General features: G+C 36.4%; 1 protein-coding gene and 1 pseudogene across 2 annotated transcripts in view; both read left to right on the top strand.

The window, feature by feature from the left end:
* TRIM24 (tripartite motif containing 24) overlaps positions 1-20,703 on the top strand; it is a 109,518-nt gene that overhangs the window by 52,396 nt on the left and 36,419 nt on the right. For both annotated transcript variants that reach the window (XM_045855656.1, XM_045855655.1), the window contains exons 3-5: positions 9,284-9,431; positions 14,394-14,526; positions 19,036-19,152. In XM_045855656.1, the coding sequence (XP_045711612.1) occupies positions 9,284-9,431; positions 14,394-14,526; positions 19,036-19,152 (398 nt within the window). The remainder of the gene's footprint in view (positions 1-9,283; positions 9,432-14,393; positions 14,527-19,035; positions 19,153-20,703) is intronic.
* On the top strand, positions 17,463-17,989 carry LOC123829758 (annotated as a pseudogene).

Genomic DNA, 20,703 nt, shown 5'->3' with positions numbered 1-20,703 from the left:
TATAGGAATTTAGGGTTCACTTTAAATGAAGATGACCACTACTAACTAAAATAACCTCGTTTGTTTCAAAAGTATCCACAACTCTTCATAATGGGAACCTTCATCAATAACCAAAACTGAGTTTGGTGCAGGGAATAAAATTTTCTAATTGTTGTGAAACCAGCTTTAAGGAATGGTATAACCATTATTTATGTGAGCTGCAGTGTCAAATAAATCCTCCAAAAGTTCCTTCTGAACACTACTGATTTTGGTTCTGTATTCTAGAGTGTCATATCGCTTTGGTTTATATATAATTGTTTACATTAGGTGTGTTTTGTTAGTCTTATCAAAACATCAGTTATAGTTTATCAGGTGAACTCTAGTAGCACATGGGAGTGATCAATCCAGAAAATTCAAAAGCAAAGCAGCATAAAGCAACAGGGTAGAGTAATGCTACAACATGAACTTAAGATAATAAGAGATGAGAGTAGAAGGGATTCAAATCTAAAGGACAAATTTAAGAGATTGGTTTATGCCTCTTTATAATCAATTAATTTTCAGTAAGCTTGTTTATTTACTCTGCTTCTGTCACAAAAACATAAAAAGTTATAATCAATTAATTTAGATATAGAGTCCAAAAGATACCTCTCATGTTAAATTGAGGATGGTGAGAATATTAAAATTGGTTCAAATAGTAAGGTTCTTGTAGGGTTATTTTGGGAAGAAAGACTAGAGAGTCTTTCTAGTCTAACATGAGTTAGAATTAGGAAGCACTAGTGAGAGGTAGTGAGAGCTGAACTGGCATGGTGGTGATACGGGAAGGAAGGGGTGAGTTGCAGTCCACTCATGATGTGATGTACCTGGTTGTACATGGAAGATGAAAGAGGCCTCACTGCCAGGATGGTGGTTCCTTTCAATACAGATAAAGAGAGCAGGGAAGTAGACAGAGGGAGAGAATCAGGCTTGAATGTGATTGAGTTTGTCTATAAGACTAATGTAGAGATGTCATCTGTGGTCACAGTGGAGCTCTGAAGAGTTTGTAGCTGAAGATAAAATTTTTACATTTTTCTGTGATGGATAATTTCAAGCATTCCCCAAAATGTGACAGTTTAGCATAACGGACTGCCATGCATCCATAACCTAAGTCAATAATCATTTTATGTAGGGTAACCTGACACTTCCCACCACCACTAGATTATGTTGAAGTTAATCCCAGGCTTTATATAATCTAATCCATAAATATTTCAGTATTTCTATGGAAAAATTTTTTTCAATAAACATAACCACCATATTAATTTATATATAAAATTTATATTCCTTAATATCATCAAACATCCAGAAAGTGATCAGATATCTCTATTTGTTGTAGTTTCTTTTTTTTTTTAAACAGTGGCTTGTTTCTTTCAGGATCTATTAAGGCCTACATAATGCATTTGGTTGATTTGTCTCAGAAATACCTTTTGTTGCCCTGTCTGGGGTGGCTCGGTTGGAGCGTCATCTAGTATACCAAAAAGGCACAGGTTCAATTCCCAGTCAGGGCACATGCCTGGCTGGCAGGTTTGATCCACAGTCGGGGCGCGTACAGGAGGCAACCAGTCCATGTTTCTCTCTCGCATTGATCTCTCCCAGCCTTTACCACTTCTCCCCCCCCCCCTCCCCTTCTCTAGTTCTCTCTCCTTCCCTTCTCCTCTTTCTAAAAGCAATAAACATATCCTTAGGTGAGGATTAAAAATATATGTATATATTTTTTAAAAATCTTCTAGTCTTGTCTCACTCGCTTTTTCCTCTCTTTTAACATATTTGTTGGATAATCTTGGTTGTTAGTTCAATAGAGTTAGCCTTATTCTGAATTTTGCTGACTGTTTTCATTGAGCCATTCAATGTGCTTCTCCCTCTTTTGTATTTTTGTGTAAACTGGTAATAAAAATGTAGAGGCTGATACAGATTCAGGTCCCCTTGGGTACAAGTAAGGGTGGGGAGGTGGCATGGCAACATTTTCTCTCATATATATGTCCGTATGTATTTCAGTTGGGAGGCATAGGATTGATGTTTGGTTGTCTTTCTCTTTTCTGATGTTTGATGCGGATTCTGTCCAGCAGGGTCCGCATGTTGTGGATGCAACGAACAAATTCACATGGACTACCAAAGTCCTGTGGAGAAAAAAGGACTGTGCGGCCACTCTCTCAAGGGGAGAACGCCTCGACCCTCACCTTGACAGGCTTTTATTGGCTTTCTGATAGCATACATCAAAGAAGGTTCTCATTTATTATGCTTAGGTTTGCTTTAGGTGATTACTTTTTACAGATAACAAAGGAAAGAATGTTACTGATTACTTCTTACAGATTAACAAGGAAAAAACATTGCAAATGCAAGGGAACGATAAGAGTAATTGGTCTGGTAACACTTCAGTTCTGGGGAGAATTAGCACAGACTTCAGGAAATTACTTTAAAGATATGCAGTAAACATTTGCTGCCTGAACTCAGGGTGAGGGAGTTTTAACAAGAGCAAGCCTCAACCTGGCTGGCATAGCTCAGTGGATTTGAGCATTGAGCACGGGCTGCAAACCAAAGCATCACAGGTTCGATTCCCAGTCAGGGCACATGCCTGGGTTGCAGGCCATGGCCCCCAGCAACCGCACATTGATGTTTCTCTCTCTCCCTCTTTCTCCCTCCCTTCCCTCTCTAAAAATAAATAAGTAAATAAATAAAATCTTTAAAAAAATTACTTCCATTATTAAAAAAAAAAAAAGCAGCCTAGGTATATTGCAGGCCTGATTTCCCATGGGAAGACTGATCCGTGAGTCTGGCATCCTGCGTGCTGACATGCGCCTGCGGGCTTTCCAGTAGGGCTGGGCTACATCTGCCATTCCACACCGATCGGTTCCCAATAGATGTTAGTGTCCATTAATGATCACTGCCAAAATTCCATATTTTGTTAGGACTTTGTAAAATGATGATGTTTTCATTCTATCATTCCTCTTTATTTCATTACTGGAATAGAAAGAGAACTTTCTTTTGGTTAAACAGGGAAGGTAAGTTAAACATGGTTCTTTCTCTTTTGTTGCTAATTTTTAGAGTAGTGACCTAGTTTCTTAGTATTTTTCTGAGGTGACTTATGAGTGGTAGGTATTATAAAATCTTGGATTATTAACATAAAATGTGTTGTAGTTATTCTTAATGGTGTTCAAATTGTGCCATTTGGCAATGGGAACCTCACATTGATTCCTGAGTCCTTCTGATACAATCATTGTAAGTTGTTGTCTCCTTTGCTTTCTGTTTTGACAAGATACTGTTTGTTTTCTGTTCTAGACCTGGAACTAGCCATTTCTCCTAGGATCCTTGGTTCCTTTTAATCAGAAATGGGTTTTGGAGACCGCAGTTAGGGGCTAGGGATGCTCGTCACCATTGGGTTGGTCATTTTTCTATTTCTTTCAGGAGAATGATTTAACAGGTACATTTTACTTTAAAAAGAGAGAAAATACTATGAAAGTATATATTGGTATTTTTAAGTCTAATTTATAATTGTAGAGTTTTATCTTTTTGATTTTATATGTATTTCACTTCTCCAGTACTTGAAATATTGGCTCCTAATTACATTGATATAATTTTTTCTAAATATATGAAAATAAATATATATTTAGTGATATATTTATTAAAATAAATATTAATGTAATATTAAAATATATAGTCCTGCTACAGGAGAAACACCCAGAAACTTGGTTCTTCTTACCGACACCATAAATAATTACAGATCAGTAAGCCTACTAACATGCAAGCAGAGCCTATCAGTGCTAAGTTCTAATGGGAAAGCAAAAGCAAGGGCAGCTAGAAGCCCAGTGGCCAAAAGAGGTGGCAGGGGCCTGGTGGCCAGACATCCCCCTCCCCAGCCAGAGGCTGGGTGGCCAAGGCCCTTCGTGTGGCAGAAAGAGCCAGGAGGGCCAAGACCAGTGAGTCCTTTGTTCTGAGGACTTACATAGTTGATGGGATGGGGGTGAAGATGGTACCAGTTTTACTGGGGAGATGTGACTACCCAAATGTCAGTATGGAGGTCTGTTAGCCCAAATTCTTATCTTGCTCCAGACTCTATTTGTTTATTTTATATATGCAACAGGAGGCAGGCAGTTAATCAAAGCTGTTCAGGGATTTTTGAGACTGTAGGTTCCCCTCCCTTCCCCCTGCCAGGCCTTGGGATGAATACACAGTCTCAAGGTTTTCCTTTTCCCAGCCAGTGGAGATAATATGCAGACTTTCAAGGCCTTCCCTCCTCCTACATTATCATAGTTTACTTGTGTTTTCTGGAAAGCCTGGCAGTTTTATTGAACCAGGCTTAGGACTGCTGGGTAGACATGTCTTCCTTTGCTTTTAGCCACCTGTATTAAGTTCTTTGTTAGATTGCAGTGGTGAGGGCCCTGCTGTTATTTCCCCTCTGGCTGCTCATTCTACTGCAACAGTATATACATTATATATTATAGGGTATATTAGGACAGTTTTGGTATAATCAAGAACCTTTTTTTTAATTTAAATTTTTAATTTTATTTTTTTAGAGAGGGAGAAGGAGAGAGAAAGAGAGGGAGAGGAATATCAGTATGTGGTTGCCTCTCTCACACCTCCAACTGGGGATCTGGCCCTAGACTGGGAATTGAACTGCCGGTGACCCTTTGGGTCACGGGCCAGCACTCAATCCACTGAACCATACCAGCCAGGGCCAATTTTTAAAAAAATACATTTATTTATTTTTTAGAGAGTGGGGAAAGGAAGGAGAGGGACATTAATGCAAGAGAGGAACATTAATATGAGAGAGAAACATTAGTCAGTTGCTTCTCAGAAACACCCCGACCTGGGATTGAATCCACAACCCAGGCATGTGCCCTGACTAGGATTCAAACTGGCAACCTTTCACTTTACAGGACAGTGCTCAACTAACTGAACCACATTAGTCAGGGCCAATCAGAAACCATTTTAATTCATTTTATAATGTTAATTATTTTTAATTTTTAAAAAATAAAAATATGGCCCTGGCTGGCGTAGCTCAGTGGATTGAGCACGGGCTGCGAACCAAAGCATCGCAGGTTCGATTCCCAGTCAGGGCACATGCCTGGGTTGCAGGCCACGGCCCCAGCAACCGCACATTGATGTTTCTCTCTCTCTCTTTCTCCCTCCAATCCCTCTTTGGAAATAAATAAATAAAATCTCAAAAAAAAAGTTTTAAAAATTAAAAATGAGTTGACATACAATATTATATTAGCTTCAGATGTGTACCATAGTAATTAGACATTTATACAATTTATAAAGTGATCAGCCTATTAATTCTGGTACCCATCTGACACCATACATAGTTATTAAAATATTATTGACTATACTCTTTGTATAATACTTTACATCCCCCATGACTATTTTTATAAATGGCAATTTGTAATTTTTAATCCCTTCATCTTTTATACCTAGTCCCCTAACTCCCTCTCCCATTGGCAACCATAAATTTGTTCTCTATATGTATGAATTTGTTTCTGTTTTGTTAGTTTATTTTGGTTTTGATTCCACATGTAAGTGAAGTCATGTAATATTTGTCTTTTTCAGTCTGACTTATTTCACTTAGCATAGTAACCTCTAGGTCATCCATATTGTAGCAAATGGCAAGATTTCATTTTTTTTTCATGGCTGAGAACTATTTTTTTGTATATATGTATCCATTTGTCTATGGATGGATACTTAGGTTGCCTCCATATCTTGACTATAATAAATTATGCTGCAGTGAACATAGAGGTGCATACATAATGTATTTTTGAATTAGTGTTTTGGATTTCTTTGGATAAATATCCAGAAGTGGGATTTCTGGGTTATATGGTAGTTCTAATTTTAATTTTTTGAATAGGCTTTATACTGTTTTTTGGCCACTATACATAGTTGGCCACTATGTAGCTTTATACTGTTTTTTGGCCACTATACATAGTTGGCCACTATGTAGCCAAACATAGTGGCTACATCAGTTTGCAATCCCACTAACAGTGCAAGAGGGTTCCTTTTTCTCCACATCCTCACCAATACTTGTTTATAATTTATTGATACTAGCCATTCTAACAGGCATGAGGTGATAGCTCATTATGGTTTTAATTTGCATTTCCCTGTGTTGTTGAGTGATGTTGAACATCTTTTCACATGTCTGTTGGCCATCTGTATGTCATCTTTGGAGAAGTGTTTATTCAGGTTCTCTGCCCATTTTGTTAATTGGATTGTTTGTTTGTTTTGGTGGTGTTGTACGAATTCCTTATGTATTTTGGATATTAACCTCCTATTGGATTATTACTTGTGAGTACTTCTCCCTTTCAGTGGGTTGTCTTTTTGTTTTGCTGCTTTCCTTCAATATGCAAAGTCTTTTGAGTTTGATGCAGTCCCATTGTTTTTTATTTTGTTTCCCTTGCCCAAGAAGACATAGCCAAAAAAAATATTGCTAACAGCAATGTCAGTGTTTACTGCCTATGTTTTCTTCTAGTTTTATAGTTTCAGGTCTTATTTTTAAGTCTTTAATCCATTTTGAGTTTATTCTTATATGTGGTGTGAGAAAGTGGTACAGTTTCATTCTTTGCATGCATCGGTCCAGTTTTCCCAACAACATTCATTGAAGAGACTCTCTTTACCCCATTCTTGCCTCCTTTGTCATGTATTAGTTGACCATATAGGCGTGGGTTTATTTTGGGGTTCTCTTTTCTGTTCCATTGATCTTTATTGTTTTCAAGACTGCTTTGCAAACAAAGACAAAAGGTTGGAATTATTATAAGTTGGGATGGGCCTTATAGAATGTGAATTTGGAATATCCAAAGAGGAGGAGCTCCTTGTCTTATGCTGGTCCCTGAGCCTGTGGCCTTGGGAACTCAGACCTCAGAGGGGTAGGTGTAAGCCGATGGTGTTGGTATTTCTACAGGCTGTATCCCTAAAGCTAGTTTTACAAGTATGTATTAGAAAAACTGCAAGCTAGAGCTAACTATTGCTGTGGGAAGGAGCTGCTGCTACTAGGGTGAAGCAGCTTTGATTGATGTGATGTACACAGACATAGGTAGCAAATTATAAGCCCACCAAGACGGTCAAGTCCCTTCTTCCCCAGGCATTGCAGCACCACCTATTCTTGGAATCTAATGTGAGACCAGCCTATAAAACATAAATATGGCTTGTAGAATAAGTATAGAAGGATAGAGTTGGTGCTGTAAGTAGAAATTAGAGAGTCATTTCTGTCAAAACAGAAAGTAAGAAAGACAGCAAGACTACATGTATGCACTGAAGATACTTAATCATTATCTTTTAAAGTTACTTGAAGTAAATGATAATTCTCTGTGTGGTTAAGCTACCAACTTGATAGGCAGGTTCATTTGTTTCATTTTGCTTTTGATGTTTAGGGATTTAATTTTTTAATTTAAATTGTATAACTACATATAAAATATTTATATAGTTCTAAAATAAACCTATAACACGGTGTATTCAGAGAACTCAGACTTCTATTCCATCTCATCTACCCATCTACCTTATTTATTCTCTACCTTATAGGTAACCATTTAGTTTCTTTATCCTTGTATTTTTAATATTTTATATAAAATGTTAAGTAATTTTATGTTTTAAAAACGTAAGCAAGCAAGTCCTCCCACCCCAGCCGCATCTTTTCTTAGATAAGCAATGGCATGCTGTGCTTTTTCCCTTTGCTTTTTAAATTTTACTTTATGTAGACTTAGAGAGCCCTCCCTAGGAGTGTATGTAGAGATCCCTTATTCCTTTTTGTAGCCCAGGGTGCAGATTCGGTTTTAGGGGAATGTCCTTATAGGGATGACAGTTGAAGCTAAGGGAATGGGTGAGACCAGTCTCCACATGTAACAGAAATCTGCAGAATTAAAGGAAAAAGAGTGGTAGAGGGATTCCAAGGGGCATTCAGAGGGGCATTCAGAGAGAGAAGAGGATCTGGAGGTTTCAAGAAATCCAAATATTTTCTGGGAAGTTGGAGTCAGTGGCATTAAATACTGTTGGAAAGTTTGATGGTAAGAGCTGAGAAAAGGCAGCTTGGGTTAAGAGAAATGTTACCCCAGTATTTGGAATTTGGCTGATGAAAACCACTGACTGAGGAGAAATTTTTCCTCCAATCACTAATGATGTCGTGAAGACCACTGATATGTTGGGTAACTCGGGGAATACCGTGTACACAGTTATACAAGCTGGAGACACAGGAGCTACCTCCTTTCTACTTCCCGTGCACTGTCCATTCTGCACAGCGGTCTGTTTTACTTTCTAAATCTCCGTATTCATTTCTAATTCCACCCACTCTCACCTAAACCACTGAAAAAGCCTACTTCTCTCTGTGCAGAAACACTTGCTCCTTTCTAATCTCTTCTCTCCATTGCAGTGGCAGTGAATTTTTAAACTCAAGTTTTGCCATGTCATTCATTTACTTAAAAGCTTTTAGGAGACATCGTTAGACAGAGACCAAATTGTCTTGTGATCCTGCTTGATCTGGCTCCTGCCTGCCTTGCCACCAGCTGCTTCTCTTGCCAGTCTTCCCCTGGACCTCTCCATCTCAGTCATACTGGCTTTCTCTCCTTTCTTTGAACATGCTGTGTGCTCTTCTTGCTGGAGGCTTTTGTGCCTGTTGTTCCCTCTGCCCAAAAGGCTTGTCATCAGTAATTGACGACTCAGCTCTTCATATCTTGGTGTTGATATGATCTCCTTAGAGAAATCCTTGCCCGGGTAATCTCTGCTCTCACTTTGCCCATCCCTCCAACCCCACTAAAATGAGATCATTTTATTCCATCATGTGTTGTTAACAGCTTCTTATACTTTTTCTTTAGGACACTTCTCAGTTTGTAGTTATGTACATGTGTTAGTGTGATTATTCCTATGTTTGTCTCACATTTAATCTTCACAACTATTCAGTAAATTCCACATTACTACCCTCATTTTAAACACGAACAATCTAAGTAAACTGACCAAGACTACCCAGCTGGTAAGTGGGGGAACTGGGATTTGAACCCATATCCCATCTGTGAGACTAGGTATCATAAGGGCAGGGACTGTTTGCTTTTCCTTATTGTTGTATCCTCAACACTTAACCTAGTACCTGGAATATTTTCTGTATTGAACTAAAGACTGTCTTTATATTTCCATTTCATGTGTTTATAATTTAAAGCATAGGTCACTTTAAATTTGCAAACCCTGTTAAGAAGATAAATGATAGAGTCAGGTATGGTTGTTGTATCATTTATATATGACTAGTGGTATGACCAACCTTTCATTTTTCTCAAAAATTGATGTGATATCTTTCTTTTATTAGGTATGTACAAGCTGTGAGGATAATGCCGAAGCTAATGGGTTTTGTGTAGAGTGTGTTGAGTGGCTCTGCAAGACATGCATCAGAGCTCATCAAAGGGTGAAGTTCACAAAAGACCACACTGTAAGACAGAAAGAGGAAGTATCTCCAGGTAATGAATTCATTCTGTTAATCTCTTTTTTTCTCTCTCCCTCCCACCTTCTTTTCTTCCCTCCTACACTGACATGTTTTGATATACTTTTAAGCATTAAATAAACTCTTGTTTTTCTAAAACAAAGAGGTCTGAATTGTTGAAATTTGAATACTTACAAATATTGGTAAGTGAACAGAAATACAATCTTTTTGGTTTAGAGTCATACTTCCAATCCACCTTTCCTATATGTGCCATAATTTGGTGTGAATGTGTAGCAGATGAAAAAATAAAGTTGCTTTTTAAACTCACTTTCTCTCATATTCTATTTCTAAGATGACTAGCTTTAAAAAGTTTTATAACTCTTTCCTTCTGATATGCTTATATTAAACCTGTTTTATGATATTGGACATGTAGATAACCAGAGCTTTGCTTTTTATAATAAATACGGTTCCAGGGTTTTTAGTGTGTTGCTTATATTGTAAAGTTCACAAATACTTTTTTTTATTGTAAAATGTGTAACTTAAAATTTGCCATTTTAATCATTTATAAGTATATAATTCAGTGACATTAGTTGCATTCAGAGTTATGTAGCCATCACCACTACCCACTGCCCATGCATCTCTGCCCCAGCCCCTGCTAACCTCTAATCTGTCTATGAATTTGCTTGTTCTACATATTTTATGCAAGTGGAATCATACAGTATTTGGCCTTTGGTGTCTGGCTTATTTGACTTTTCACACTATTTTCAGGTTTCATTCATGTTGTAGCATTTATCAGGATTTTGTTCACTTTTATGGATCATTAATGTATTTTGTTTCAAAAAGTTATTTTACTGTTCTCTATTCATTGAATCAACCAGTGTTTGTATGCTTATTCTATATTCCTGGAACTTTGCTAGGTAGTAGAGATGAAAAGGTACATAAAACAGATAACTTCCTATCTGTAAGGAGTTCTTTAGTCTGATGAAGATTGTGAACAAATTAGCAAATACAGTTTGGCCTTGTAAGTTCTATGGGAGCACATGAAAGGAGTGAGTACCAAACTCAGATCCGAGAATTTAGGTTGGAGGCCAAGTCTGAGGCCTCAAGGGTAAACAGTTCATCACATGAAGTAGAGGGGTGGGGGGAACCGAGGCACATGCGCAGATGTCCCGAGGAGGAAGGTTGAGTGTAGCTGGAGAGTAAGATGCAAAAGGACGAGTAGTAAGAGATGAGGTTAGGAGTCTCCCTGGTTCTGGAGACACAGGGAAAGGGACTATAATTTCTGAGGACACTGATAGAGAAAAGACACAAAAGAGAAAAATCAAGGTATTGATTCAGGTATATTTAGTAGATTAGTGCTAGAAAGACTTCTGTTTGTTTTGTTTTTGTTTTTGTTTTCCCCCTTGAAGCCAACCACCTATTGAAAAAGAGAGCAGGAAATGGGAATAAGAGATAACAAACATGGAGTATATTTGAAGTAACTCCAGTTGAGAGCTCCAGCTTCGGAAACAGGAGGATTGCTTGGTAGCATCAAGATTACATTTGCCGTGTAGACCTTAAAATGTCCTCCCTCGGACCACACAGCAGTCTGGCTGTGGGTATAAGAAGAATTGAACTTATCCAGGGTTGGGATTAGGTGGACATGTGTTCCAAAAGTTCAACAGGGTAAGAGATGTAGAATTTGGGGACTTTTAACTCTATAAAGGAAGTGAGGTTGGTAGTATCACTTGATGGGTAAAAGAAATGTTTACAGACTAGAGATATTGATGGAGTACAGGGTAGAGTAGTTAACCAAGAATTGATGTTTAGAAGTTATTAGAGTAGGGTGTTTGAATTATGATTCTAGAAATGGAACAGTTCTAGACAATCAAAAATCTAGCGTGGGATCGTGATGTACATAGTAAATGGAATAAGTAGCCTAAATGAAGTACGGGTCTCAGGAGATGAGCAAGTCTGAGAGGCTTGTCTTTACGTGATAATCTATGTGGATTTCTGACTCATCCACAATGATAAAAAGACTTAGTCTAGGAAGATGACTATGAATCAGGATCTAAATTCTTCAGTAAATAAAGGAAGTCTATAATTGGGTGATATGATGTCCTAGTTATCTAAATCAAAGGCTTTATAATTATTTCTGGACAGAAGGTACAAACCAGGATGTGTCCAGCCACTGAAGGATGTCTGGTCACCCTATCAACTGTGATACCAGATCACATGACCATCAAGAAGGATGCAGGGAAGATTTTCAAATTAGGAATCTGGAACCATCTTCGGGTTGCTGGAATTCTTGTAGGACATTTGGTCCTATCAGAAGTGTCTGTGAGCATATTTGGTCCTGTCAAAAACACCCACACTTAGAAAACGTCCCTGAGTTCAAATATTCCATAACATTTATGCTTTTGATTTATAAAATTAATACATTAAAAACTCATGTTTTATTGATTCAGTAGGTGTATTGCCTGTCATAATCCTTCAGTAGCCTGGTTGGTAATGTCATGTGGCAAGGACCAGCTATCACGGACCTTTGGAGTAGACGGAATGTCTCGGCGGGCATTTTGGACAGGACCTAATGTCCGCCTGTCACTGGGATTAATTCCATTGAGTCTTGATGTGCTGTGCTTTTAGTTTACTTTTACAGTGTTGCTAGTTTTCTCTACCTGTTTATTTTTCTTTTTTCATTCTGAATTTTATGTATTTTTACCTTTTTAATCTGACTAGATAGTAGGTTATCTTTTTTGTTTTAATAGCCACAGAAACAGTTCTTAAATTTCATTATCTAATTTTCCATTATATATTTTTAGCTCATTAATTTTATCTTTAATTCCTTTCAGTTTACCTTAGTTTTATTTTGAAGTTCTATTATTAACTTCTTTGAGATAAATACTTGATATTTACTTTCATTGTTTTAAAGAATTGTGAGTGTTTAAAGCGTGACTTATGACTTGCCACTTCAATTTCTCACTTTTTTTAAGATCGTGTACATCTATGGTTACACAACAGTTGGGGATTTATGAATTTTTGTGTTTGCTTTTTTCTACTTTGGTAGAATATAAAGTGATGATACAGAAAGATGTTCGTGATGTATATTAAATGCAAAAAGGAGGTTGCTGGACAGTGTGATTATTTTGAACCCAAGAATTCATTAAAAGGAAAATGAAAATTTTCACAGTGCTTTTGTTTGTTTCTGGTTTCAACTTTACAGTTTTATTTTATTATGATCAGTAAATGTCCTAATCAGCAAATGTTAACTCATTCTACTTGCTGACATACATTTAAGGATTTTGTAAGTATGGATAATCTGTTAAAATAAATTTCAGATAAATAAAATTATATAAAGAACAGAAGCCAGAAGAGCTTACCATATTGGTGGGGGGGGGGAGGGCTAAAAATAGGGGAAAGACTTTTTAGAAGCAGTTTTTAAAAATTAAAGCCGCAAAATATACAAATGAATATGTTTTTCTATTAAAATTTCTAAGGAATGTGCTTGGAAAAAAATATTAAATGTGTTTATAATTTGATACAAAGAGAATTGGACAGAAAAATAATAGAGGTTATAAACAAGCAAGTCTTTTAAAAAATGCAAATGGTTGAATGTATCAAGTTGTTTCATCTCAAGTTATGAAAGAAATGTATCTAAAGTTTGTGAAATCTCTCCTTTTTCTTATAAAATTGAAGATTAAAGATACTGGGAAAGCCTCATTAGGAAGCTAACAGCCAGTTTACACTGGTAAAGGAGTACAGATCGGTATTTTGGAGGACCGTTTCATTACGTATATATAAATTTCCATTTGGTCCAACAGTTTTCTTACTAGGAATTTGTCTTATGGAGACATTCAATGATTTATGCATTTCATTTGTTTTAGCATTTTTACACAATAATGAAAAATAAGAAATATTCAAATGTCCACTGACAAGGTGGTATATCCATTCATTTGATGGAATACTGTACAGTTAATAAATATGTACATGTATTTACTAAAACAAAAAGGCATATAAGAGTTAAGTGAAAAAAGTTTACAAGACAGCATGTGTAGTGCCATTTTTTAAATTTTATAAAATATCCATTAGTTATATGTACAGTATTTTTTGGACCATAAGACACACCTAGGTTTTAGAGGAGGAAAGTAGGGGGAAAATTTTTGAAGCAAAAATATGTAAAATATTTAACATAAATAACATTTCACCAGTGTAACTGTACAACTACATTCGGACTATAAGATGCATCCCCTTTCCTCCCAAATTTTTGGGGAAGGTGCGTCTTATAGTCCAAAAAATATAATAGTTACATACATTGAAAAACATCTAGAGGAATACATACCAGGTTAATAATAGTGCTTATCTCTGGAGGTGGGGTTATTTCTCAAATGTTTGGGTTTTATACTTAATTATTAGTGAGATAACTGATGTTTACTGTTTAATTAATCATTATATTCTGATATTTTCTGTTTAACATTATAACATAAGCATTGCCTAGTTTTATCCCCCCTGGTCTGGTTAACTGAGAAGTTACATGGGTGGCTATAATATAATAATGAAAACTTTATGGTTATTTCTGTGTTAATGGGTATCCTTTGCCTAGGATTTTTGCAAAAGGGAGGAAATAATTTTTTGCTTTACCACATCCCTATTAGATTTTCTGAATTGCATTTAAAAAATTTCTTATATTTGGAATAAAAATATCAAATTGGTTCACACTTATCTGGGCTATTAAGACTTTTTAATTTTATAAAGTATATTTTTAACTACATGTTTTCTTTTTTGCCTGAATTAATTTGAATTTCTATATTGGAAAGTAAAAAGCTCATTTATCGTTTTCTTCTGAAATGCTGAAAATATGTAACATTTTAGTATCTATAAAACTTAGTGGTAGTAATATTGTTGATGAAACAATTTGTAGCTCTTTTATATCTCAGTGAATTTAAATTTAGATAAACAGTCGTAATTATTTACTATTCAATTATGTTAATTTTGTTCTTTTTGACTCCTGTTGTTTCTACAGAGGCAGTTGGTGTGACCAGTCAGAGACCAGTGTTTTGTCCTTTTCATAAGAAGGAGCAGCTAAAACTTTACTGTGAAACATGTGACAAACTGACATGTCGGGACTGCCAGTTACTAGAACATAAGGAGCATAGGTACCAGCTCTTTCATCATATACATGGATTTATAATGCAGCTTTATGAGACTAGAGGGTTGCTGGTACCCAGCCAAATAACAGTCTGCAGATGATGTTTTATTCAGCCAGTAGAATGTTGGCCTGTTCAGGAATATTTAAGCTTTGGCCCTATTTACATTTTAGGCCAGATAATTGCGGGGGCTGTCCAGTGCTTGGTATTTAGCTTCATCTTTGACCTCTAGTCACCAGATTCCAGTAGCGTCCTCCTAGTTATCACAACTAAAAATGTATTCAGACATGGCCTTGGGAGCAAAATCACCCTAAGCTAAGAACCGCTAGCCTACGTACTGTTTTAAAATATGTGGACCGTAGCTCCATCTAGCGTGGCTCAGTTGGTTGAGTATCGTCCTGCAAAGTGAAAGGTTTCCAGTTCAGTTCCCGGTCACGGCACACGCCTGGGTTGCAGGCCTGGTCCCCGGTCTGGGTGCATCAAGAGGCAACAAATCAATGTCTCTCTCACACATTGATGTTTCTTTCCCCCTCTTTCTCCTTCCCTTTCCCTCTCTAAAAATAAATAAGTAAAATCTTAAAATATATGCAATGTAAAATAAGATTTTACACTTACAAAAGCTGGACCTTTGTATTTTGAAAGAATGGGAACTGTTGTATCCCTGGACACCTTGTACTTTCATGTGAGCATTTGGCTGGAACTGACTTTAGTGCTCTTGAGAATCAAGCATGCCTTTTCCAGTTCATCATATTTCCTACTAAAGCTTACTTTTTTTGTTTTAGTAAAAGGCAAAAGATTTATTTGCTCTGAAGAAAAACCAGAGCGTTAAAACTTACTTTTAAATCTCACCTTCAAAGGCATTTGAATTAGTAACCACTGATTTAAACAGTCTGATTCTGATTAACTTATACACACATAATTGCTTAAAATGATCCAGGCTCCTAATAATGGAAGACTGGGTAATTTGGATCAACCATCCCAGTGAGGATAGAAAACTTGGACTAAATACGGAATCATTGATAAGAAATTTTAGAGCTCAATTATAAAGAACTGTTGGACCAGGACTGGGTTGGAGTGGGGACAGAGAATGGTAAGGGCTTTTTCCCCTGTGAGGCATTTGCCTAGAGACTGAAGAGTACTTTATAATACGCTCACAGGCCTGGGTACTTTATAATACGCTCACAGGGCTGGGAAGACAGTAATTGGAGTTCAGGGGGTCATAGGGGTTGAAGTCTTCTTCTTGCCTTGAATTGGGACCCTGAAAGTCTACACTATTACAGTAAACATGAACTATCTAGTTAAGTAGCTTCCTCACAGGGTCTAAAGCTCAGCATCAAGATCTTCTCTGTACTCAAAGTTGAATTAAACTAAAAACATATTTCTGGTGCCCCACGGTACCTGGTAGAATCAAATTCAGATCTTTCCTGGAGAAAGAAAACATCATTCTAGGCCTCAAACTTAGTTAATAAAGAATTTTGCAAAATGGTCCAGCCAGTACATAATTAAAGATAACCAAGTATGCTAGGAGATAATGCAATATGAACAAAACTGGTAGGTAACAAGAAACGGTATGAAAATGCCTTCAGGGCTGCATCTTATTTTGAAGATCAGAGACAAAATGGAAAATTTGGGTAGAGAACTGAAAAAGAATGAAAAGGAAAAGTCTAGAACTGAAAAATTAGAATAACTGAAATTAACTCAATGGAGAGTTTAATAGCAGATTTGACGTAGCAGGAAATGAAAATTAATTAACAAGAAGGAATTTAAGGAAATTTCCAGAGTGAAGCATGATGAACAGAAGAATGGAGAGTAGAAGAGGGATAGACATAATGTAACACAGGGTGTAATTGGATTCTAAGAAGGAGGAAATGGGAAGGAAGCAACATTTGAGAATAGAATATAATGGCTTAGAACTCTGTAATACTGAAGAAAGACATCTAGTCCATATTTAAGAAGCTCTATCACCCCCACTGCAAGATAATTTAAAAAGTAATTTTTTAAAGAGCAAAAAGAAAGTAACAGTAAAACTAAAATTCTGTGTACCCAGCAAACATACTCAAATAAGAAGGTTCATGAGAAAAAACATTTTCAGACAAAATAAACTGGGAGAATATATATCTGGTAAGCCCTTACTCCAGTGTACACTTTGGGCAGAAGAAAAAATGGTAGGTGATGCATGGCAGAATGAGAGCAGCTAAAATAAGTATGAGTAAATCTAAATGTTGGCTTACAAAGCAGTAAAAATGTCTTGTTGGCACATCATGGGTGTTGTGTATCAGACAGCAGACATGTTAGGAGGCTTATGCATAATTTAGGATGAGGGTAAAAAAGTACAAATCAGTATTAGACAAGTCAAGATCTGCATGTTGTAGTATCTAGAGTAGTCACTGAAAGAATAGTAAAAGTGTAAAAGGAGAGAATGGAATAAATCAGTTTAAATGCAGGTGGAAGAAAGAAAAAGCAACAAAGAACTGGTAGAAATTATTAAGGACCTTATATGTTGGTAGATTTATAAATGTATTTGTAATTATAATAAATGTAAATGGATAAAGTGTTCCAAATTAAAAGATTTCAGGCTGGATAAGAAAGAATATAGAAAGTCTGCTATTTGCTTTTTATAAGAGAAACATCTAAACCCTACGTATGTAAAAAGAATGATGGGAAAAGATGCACCATACAAACTCTAACCTAGGACAAGCTGGCATAGCAGACAAAGCTCATTACTTGAAATAAAAGGGGAACTTTTTAACGATAAATGGTGTCCTTCATCTAAAAGACATAGCAGTTCTAAATTTGTGTCCCATAACCTTAAAAATACATAAGAAAAGCCCTCTAGCTGCTTGCTATCTTGTGTCCCTGCGTGTGTGCTTGTTAGCTGCTCTGCCCAAGGCCCCTTGCATGCTGGCCCTGGTGCCCCGGCTCGGCCCCATTTCCTCTCCTGCGAGATGAAAGAAACCATCATAAACCAGGGGAAACTTGCCAAGCTGCAGGCGAGTGCACATTGTTGGGAAATAGTTTCTTAGAATGTTGTTTAGAGAAGCTTCTCTGGAAGCCAGGTACCTATGTAACCACTTCAAGGGAGCTACTTGTAGAAAGAAGAAGGTGGTACACAGAACACCTACGGCAGATGATAAAAACCGTCTTCAGTTCTCCCTAAAGAAGTTAGGGATAAACTGTATCTCTGGTATTGAAGAGGTAAACATGTTCACAAACCAAGGAAGAGTGATCACTTGAAAACCCTACAGTTGGGGCATCTCTAGCAGCCACCGCTTTGACTTGCACAAGCCACGCTGAGACAAAGTAGCTGACAGAAATGCTACCCAGCATCTTAAACCAGCGTGGTGCAGACAGTCTGACTCGTTGAAGGAGACTGGCTGAAGCTCTGCCCAAACAATCCGTGGATGGAAAAGCACCACTTGCTATTGGAGAGGAGGAGGATGGTGAAGTTCTAGATCTTGTGGAGAATTTTTGATTCGTGTAACTCATATATCTAAAGAATAAAGGAAAAATTATATCACCATCTCAATAGAAGCAAAAGAGACGTGAAATTAAAAATGTCACCCATGATGAAAAATCTTAGCTAACTAGGAATAAAAGGAAATTTCCTAAACTTGGTAAAGATCATAAAAGAACTAATTAACATTATAGTAGAACATTGAAAGTTTTTACTTTGAGTTTAGGAAGAAGATAAAGGTAACCATTTTGACCATTTCATTTAACATCATAGTGTACTGAGATCCCAAACAATGTATAATGGAAAAAAGTGTGAGGTGAAAACCTTGTTACCTGACAAGGAATTTAGAAGGCCATTGTTCACAAATATGATTATTTACGTAGGAAATCAAATAGAATTATTATCTGTGTGTCTTTTTCCCTTAACTCTAACAGCCCTGTTTATAATACTTATGTTACACTTACACTTTTAAATTACATTATGTAAAGTACTGTATTTTGTGCATTTTATGAAAAGCCTAGGTGAAGCTCTTCATGTGTATCTTCTATATCATTGTCTACGTCTCTAGAGATACTCTTGAGTCATCTTACATTTTTTGTCAGAGGTTATCATCCTCACTTCTAAGTTAAATATTTTAAAGTGCCTATTGTTTAAAAGTGATCTTTAAAAGGTTTATAGTATCAAACTTTCATAGTTATGAAATTGTAAAATAGTTAATCTGCTTAAATATCTGTGATTACTTCTTGGCAGGTCTGCCAAGTGATCTCTGTAAGCCTCTAAAACTACGATGATGGATATGTATCTTTCCCAGATTTTCAAAATAATACAAAGAGTGTTTTTGAATAATACCTGTGGAAACTCCCGCTTTCTCAAGGCATAGTTCTGAAAGGAGGGTAAAACCTCCCTTATAGAGATGTATTTGGTATTTTAAATGATTGATTTATATCCTTTATAACTCTTATTATCTTAAGTAGTTTTCTATTAGTTTTTTCTTTGCTTTGGAGCTTTTCCTCATTTTACATAGATATATTTATGTGAAATGATTTATTTACTTATTTCTTCAGATATCAATTTATAGAAGAAGCTTTTCAGAATCAGAAAGTGATTATAGATACACTAATCACCAAATTGATGGAAAAAACAAAATACATCAAATTCACAGGAAATCAGATCCAGAACAGGTAAATATACATTTATGGTATTATAACAAGTCATCTTTGTATAATACGTTAAGTATACTCACTTTTAGAACATTTTATTTAACTCGTGGTGAAGTAGATCTAAGCAAGCTGGTAGATTGCTCTAGTAACAAATACTTGAGCACACTTCCAGAAACTTTAGGTTTCTGCAAAGTTTCAGTTTGAAAGCATCTTTTCAGCCATGAAATTTTAAAACTATTGTGATAATAAATTGCATTTTATAGCAGTTCATTTAAGGTATTGATAATTCATCATTATCAGTGTTTTAATTTTAAAGGAGTATTAGTATTTAAAAATAAAATGAACTTTTCCCATGTTGTAAAATATCTTAACACCTGATTATATACATAAATGTTACTTTAAGAATTGCTGCCCTGGCTGGCGTAGCTCAGTGGATTGAGCACGGGCTGGGAACCAAAGTGTCCCAGGTTCGATTCCCAGCCAGGGTACATGCCTGGGTTGCAGGCCATGACCCCCAGCAACCACACATTGATGTTTCTCTCTCTCTCTCTATCTCCCTCCCTTCCCTCTAAAAATAAATAAATAAAATCTAAAAAAAAACAAAAAAAAACCACAATACTATTTAAAAAAAAAAAACAGAATTGCTAATCTGTGAGATGCCTGCTCTGGGCTGTCATCTTTTAACTGCAGGTGTTAGGACTGGGACACAGGGACTATTAAACAGTTTCACACACCTTTTATTCTTCGTCAGATACAATACGTACATGGTTTCTACATAATACCCATTATATTTTTTGTTCTCCAAAGGAAGATATCCTCAGCTATCCAAGGCTCATGTCTCACAGTTCAGCGTGATCAGGCGAGCAAACCACTGACCCCTGTGAGGAAGAGGGAGTTAGTCTGGCTCCCTTTTTTTTTTTTATTGCATTTAGAGCACATACTGACATTTTGAAGCCTGTACAACACCTATGAAATTCCATATCCCCTTCCTTTTGTTATTTTACATACAGAAATAATAATATGCCTCTGACTAAACAAATCAAGAAATGCTTATTAGAAAGAGCCTGAATAAGAGAGGCCTCATGGGGGATTTGAGCGTTGTTCTCAGGGAAACTTGTGTAAGCCTTTTGTGGTTCATTTCCATGACAGTGATCATACACTATTATTCTTATACTTTTGGAACATGACTAGGGTTGGGCATTTGGGAATTTTTCCAAAAAATTCTTTGGTTTACCTGACTGAACAAAAAAGATTCTTAAATTAACTTTTTCTTGATAATAATATTATTATTAATATAGCTGTTCATTATTATATATTGTGGTAATAACAGTTTTAGTGTGCATCTTTTAGTTGTTGTTCTTCCTTGTCAGTTCACAGTTCATTTTACCTTTCTCTTTCATGTAACAACTATAGTTAGCCAAAAACTGTTTCCTTTACCGTGTTTTAATCACTTTCCCAAATAGAGGAATTGGTGGGTGTAAAAATTTTTGTAACCAAGTAATTGAAAACTTGTAATGAGTATTTATAGAAAAGGAAAGATAATTACAGTCATATCTACCATCTAGTGGCAAA

The sequence above is a fragment of the Phyllostomus hastatus genome, unplaced genomic scaffold (genome assembly GCF_019186645.2).
Source record: "Phyllostomus hastatus isolate PE091 unplaced genomic scaffold, TTU_PhHast_1.1 phas_scaffold_114, whole genome shotgun sequence".
Classification (NCBI taxonomy): domain Eukaryota; kingdom Metazoa; phylum Chordata; class Mammalia; order Chiroptera; family Phyllostomidae; genus Phyllostomus; species Phyllostomus hastatus.
Note: the sequence above shows the minus strand (reverse complement) of the source record. Positions and strands in the feature narration are given on the sequence as shown.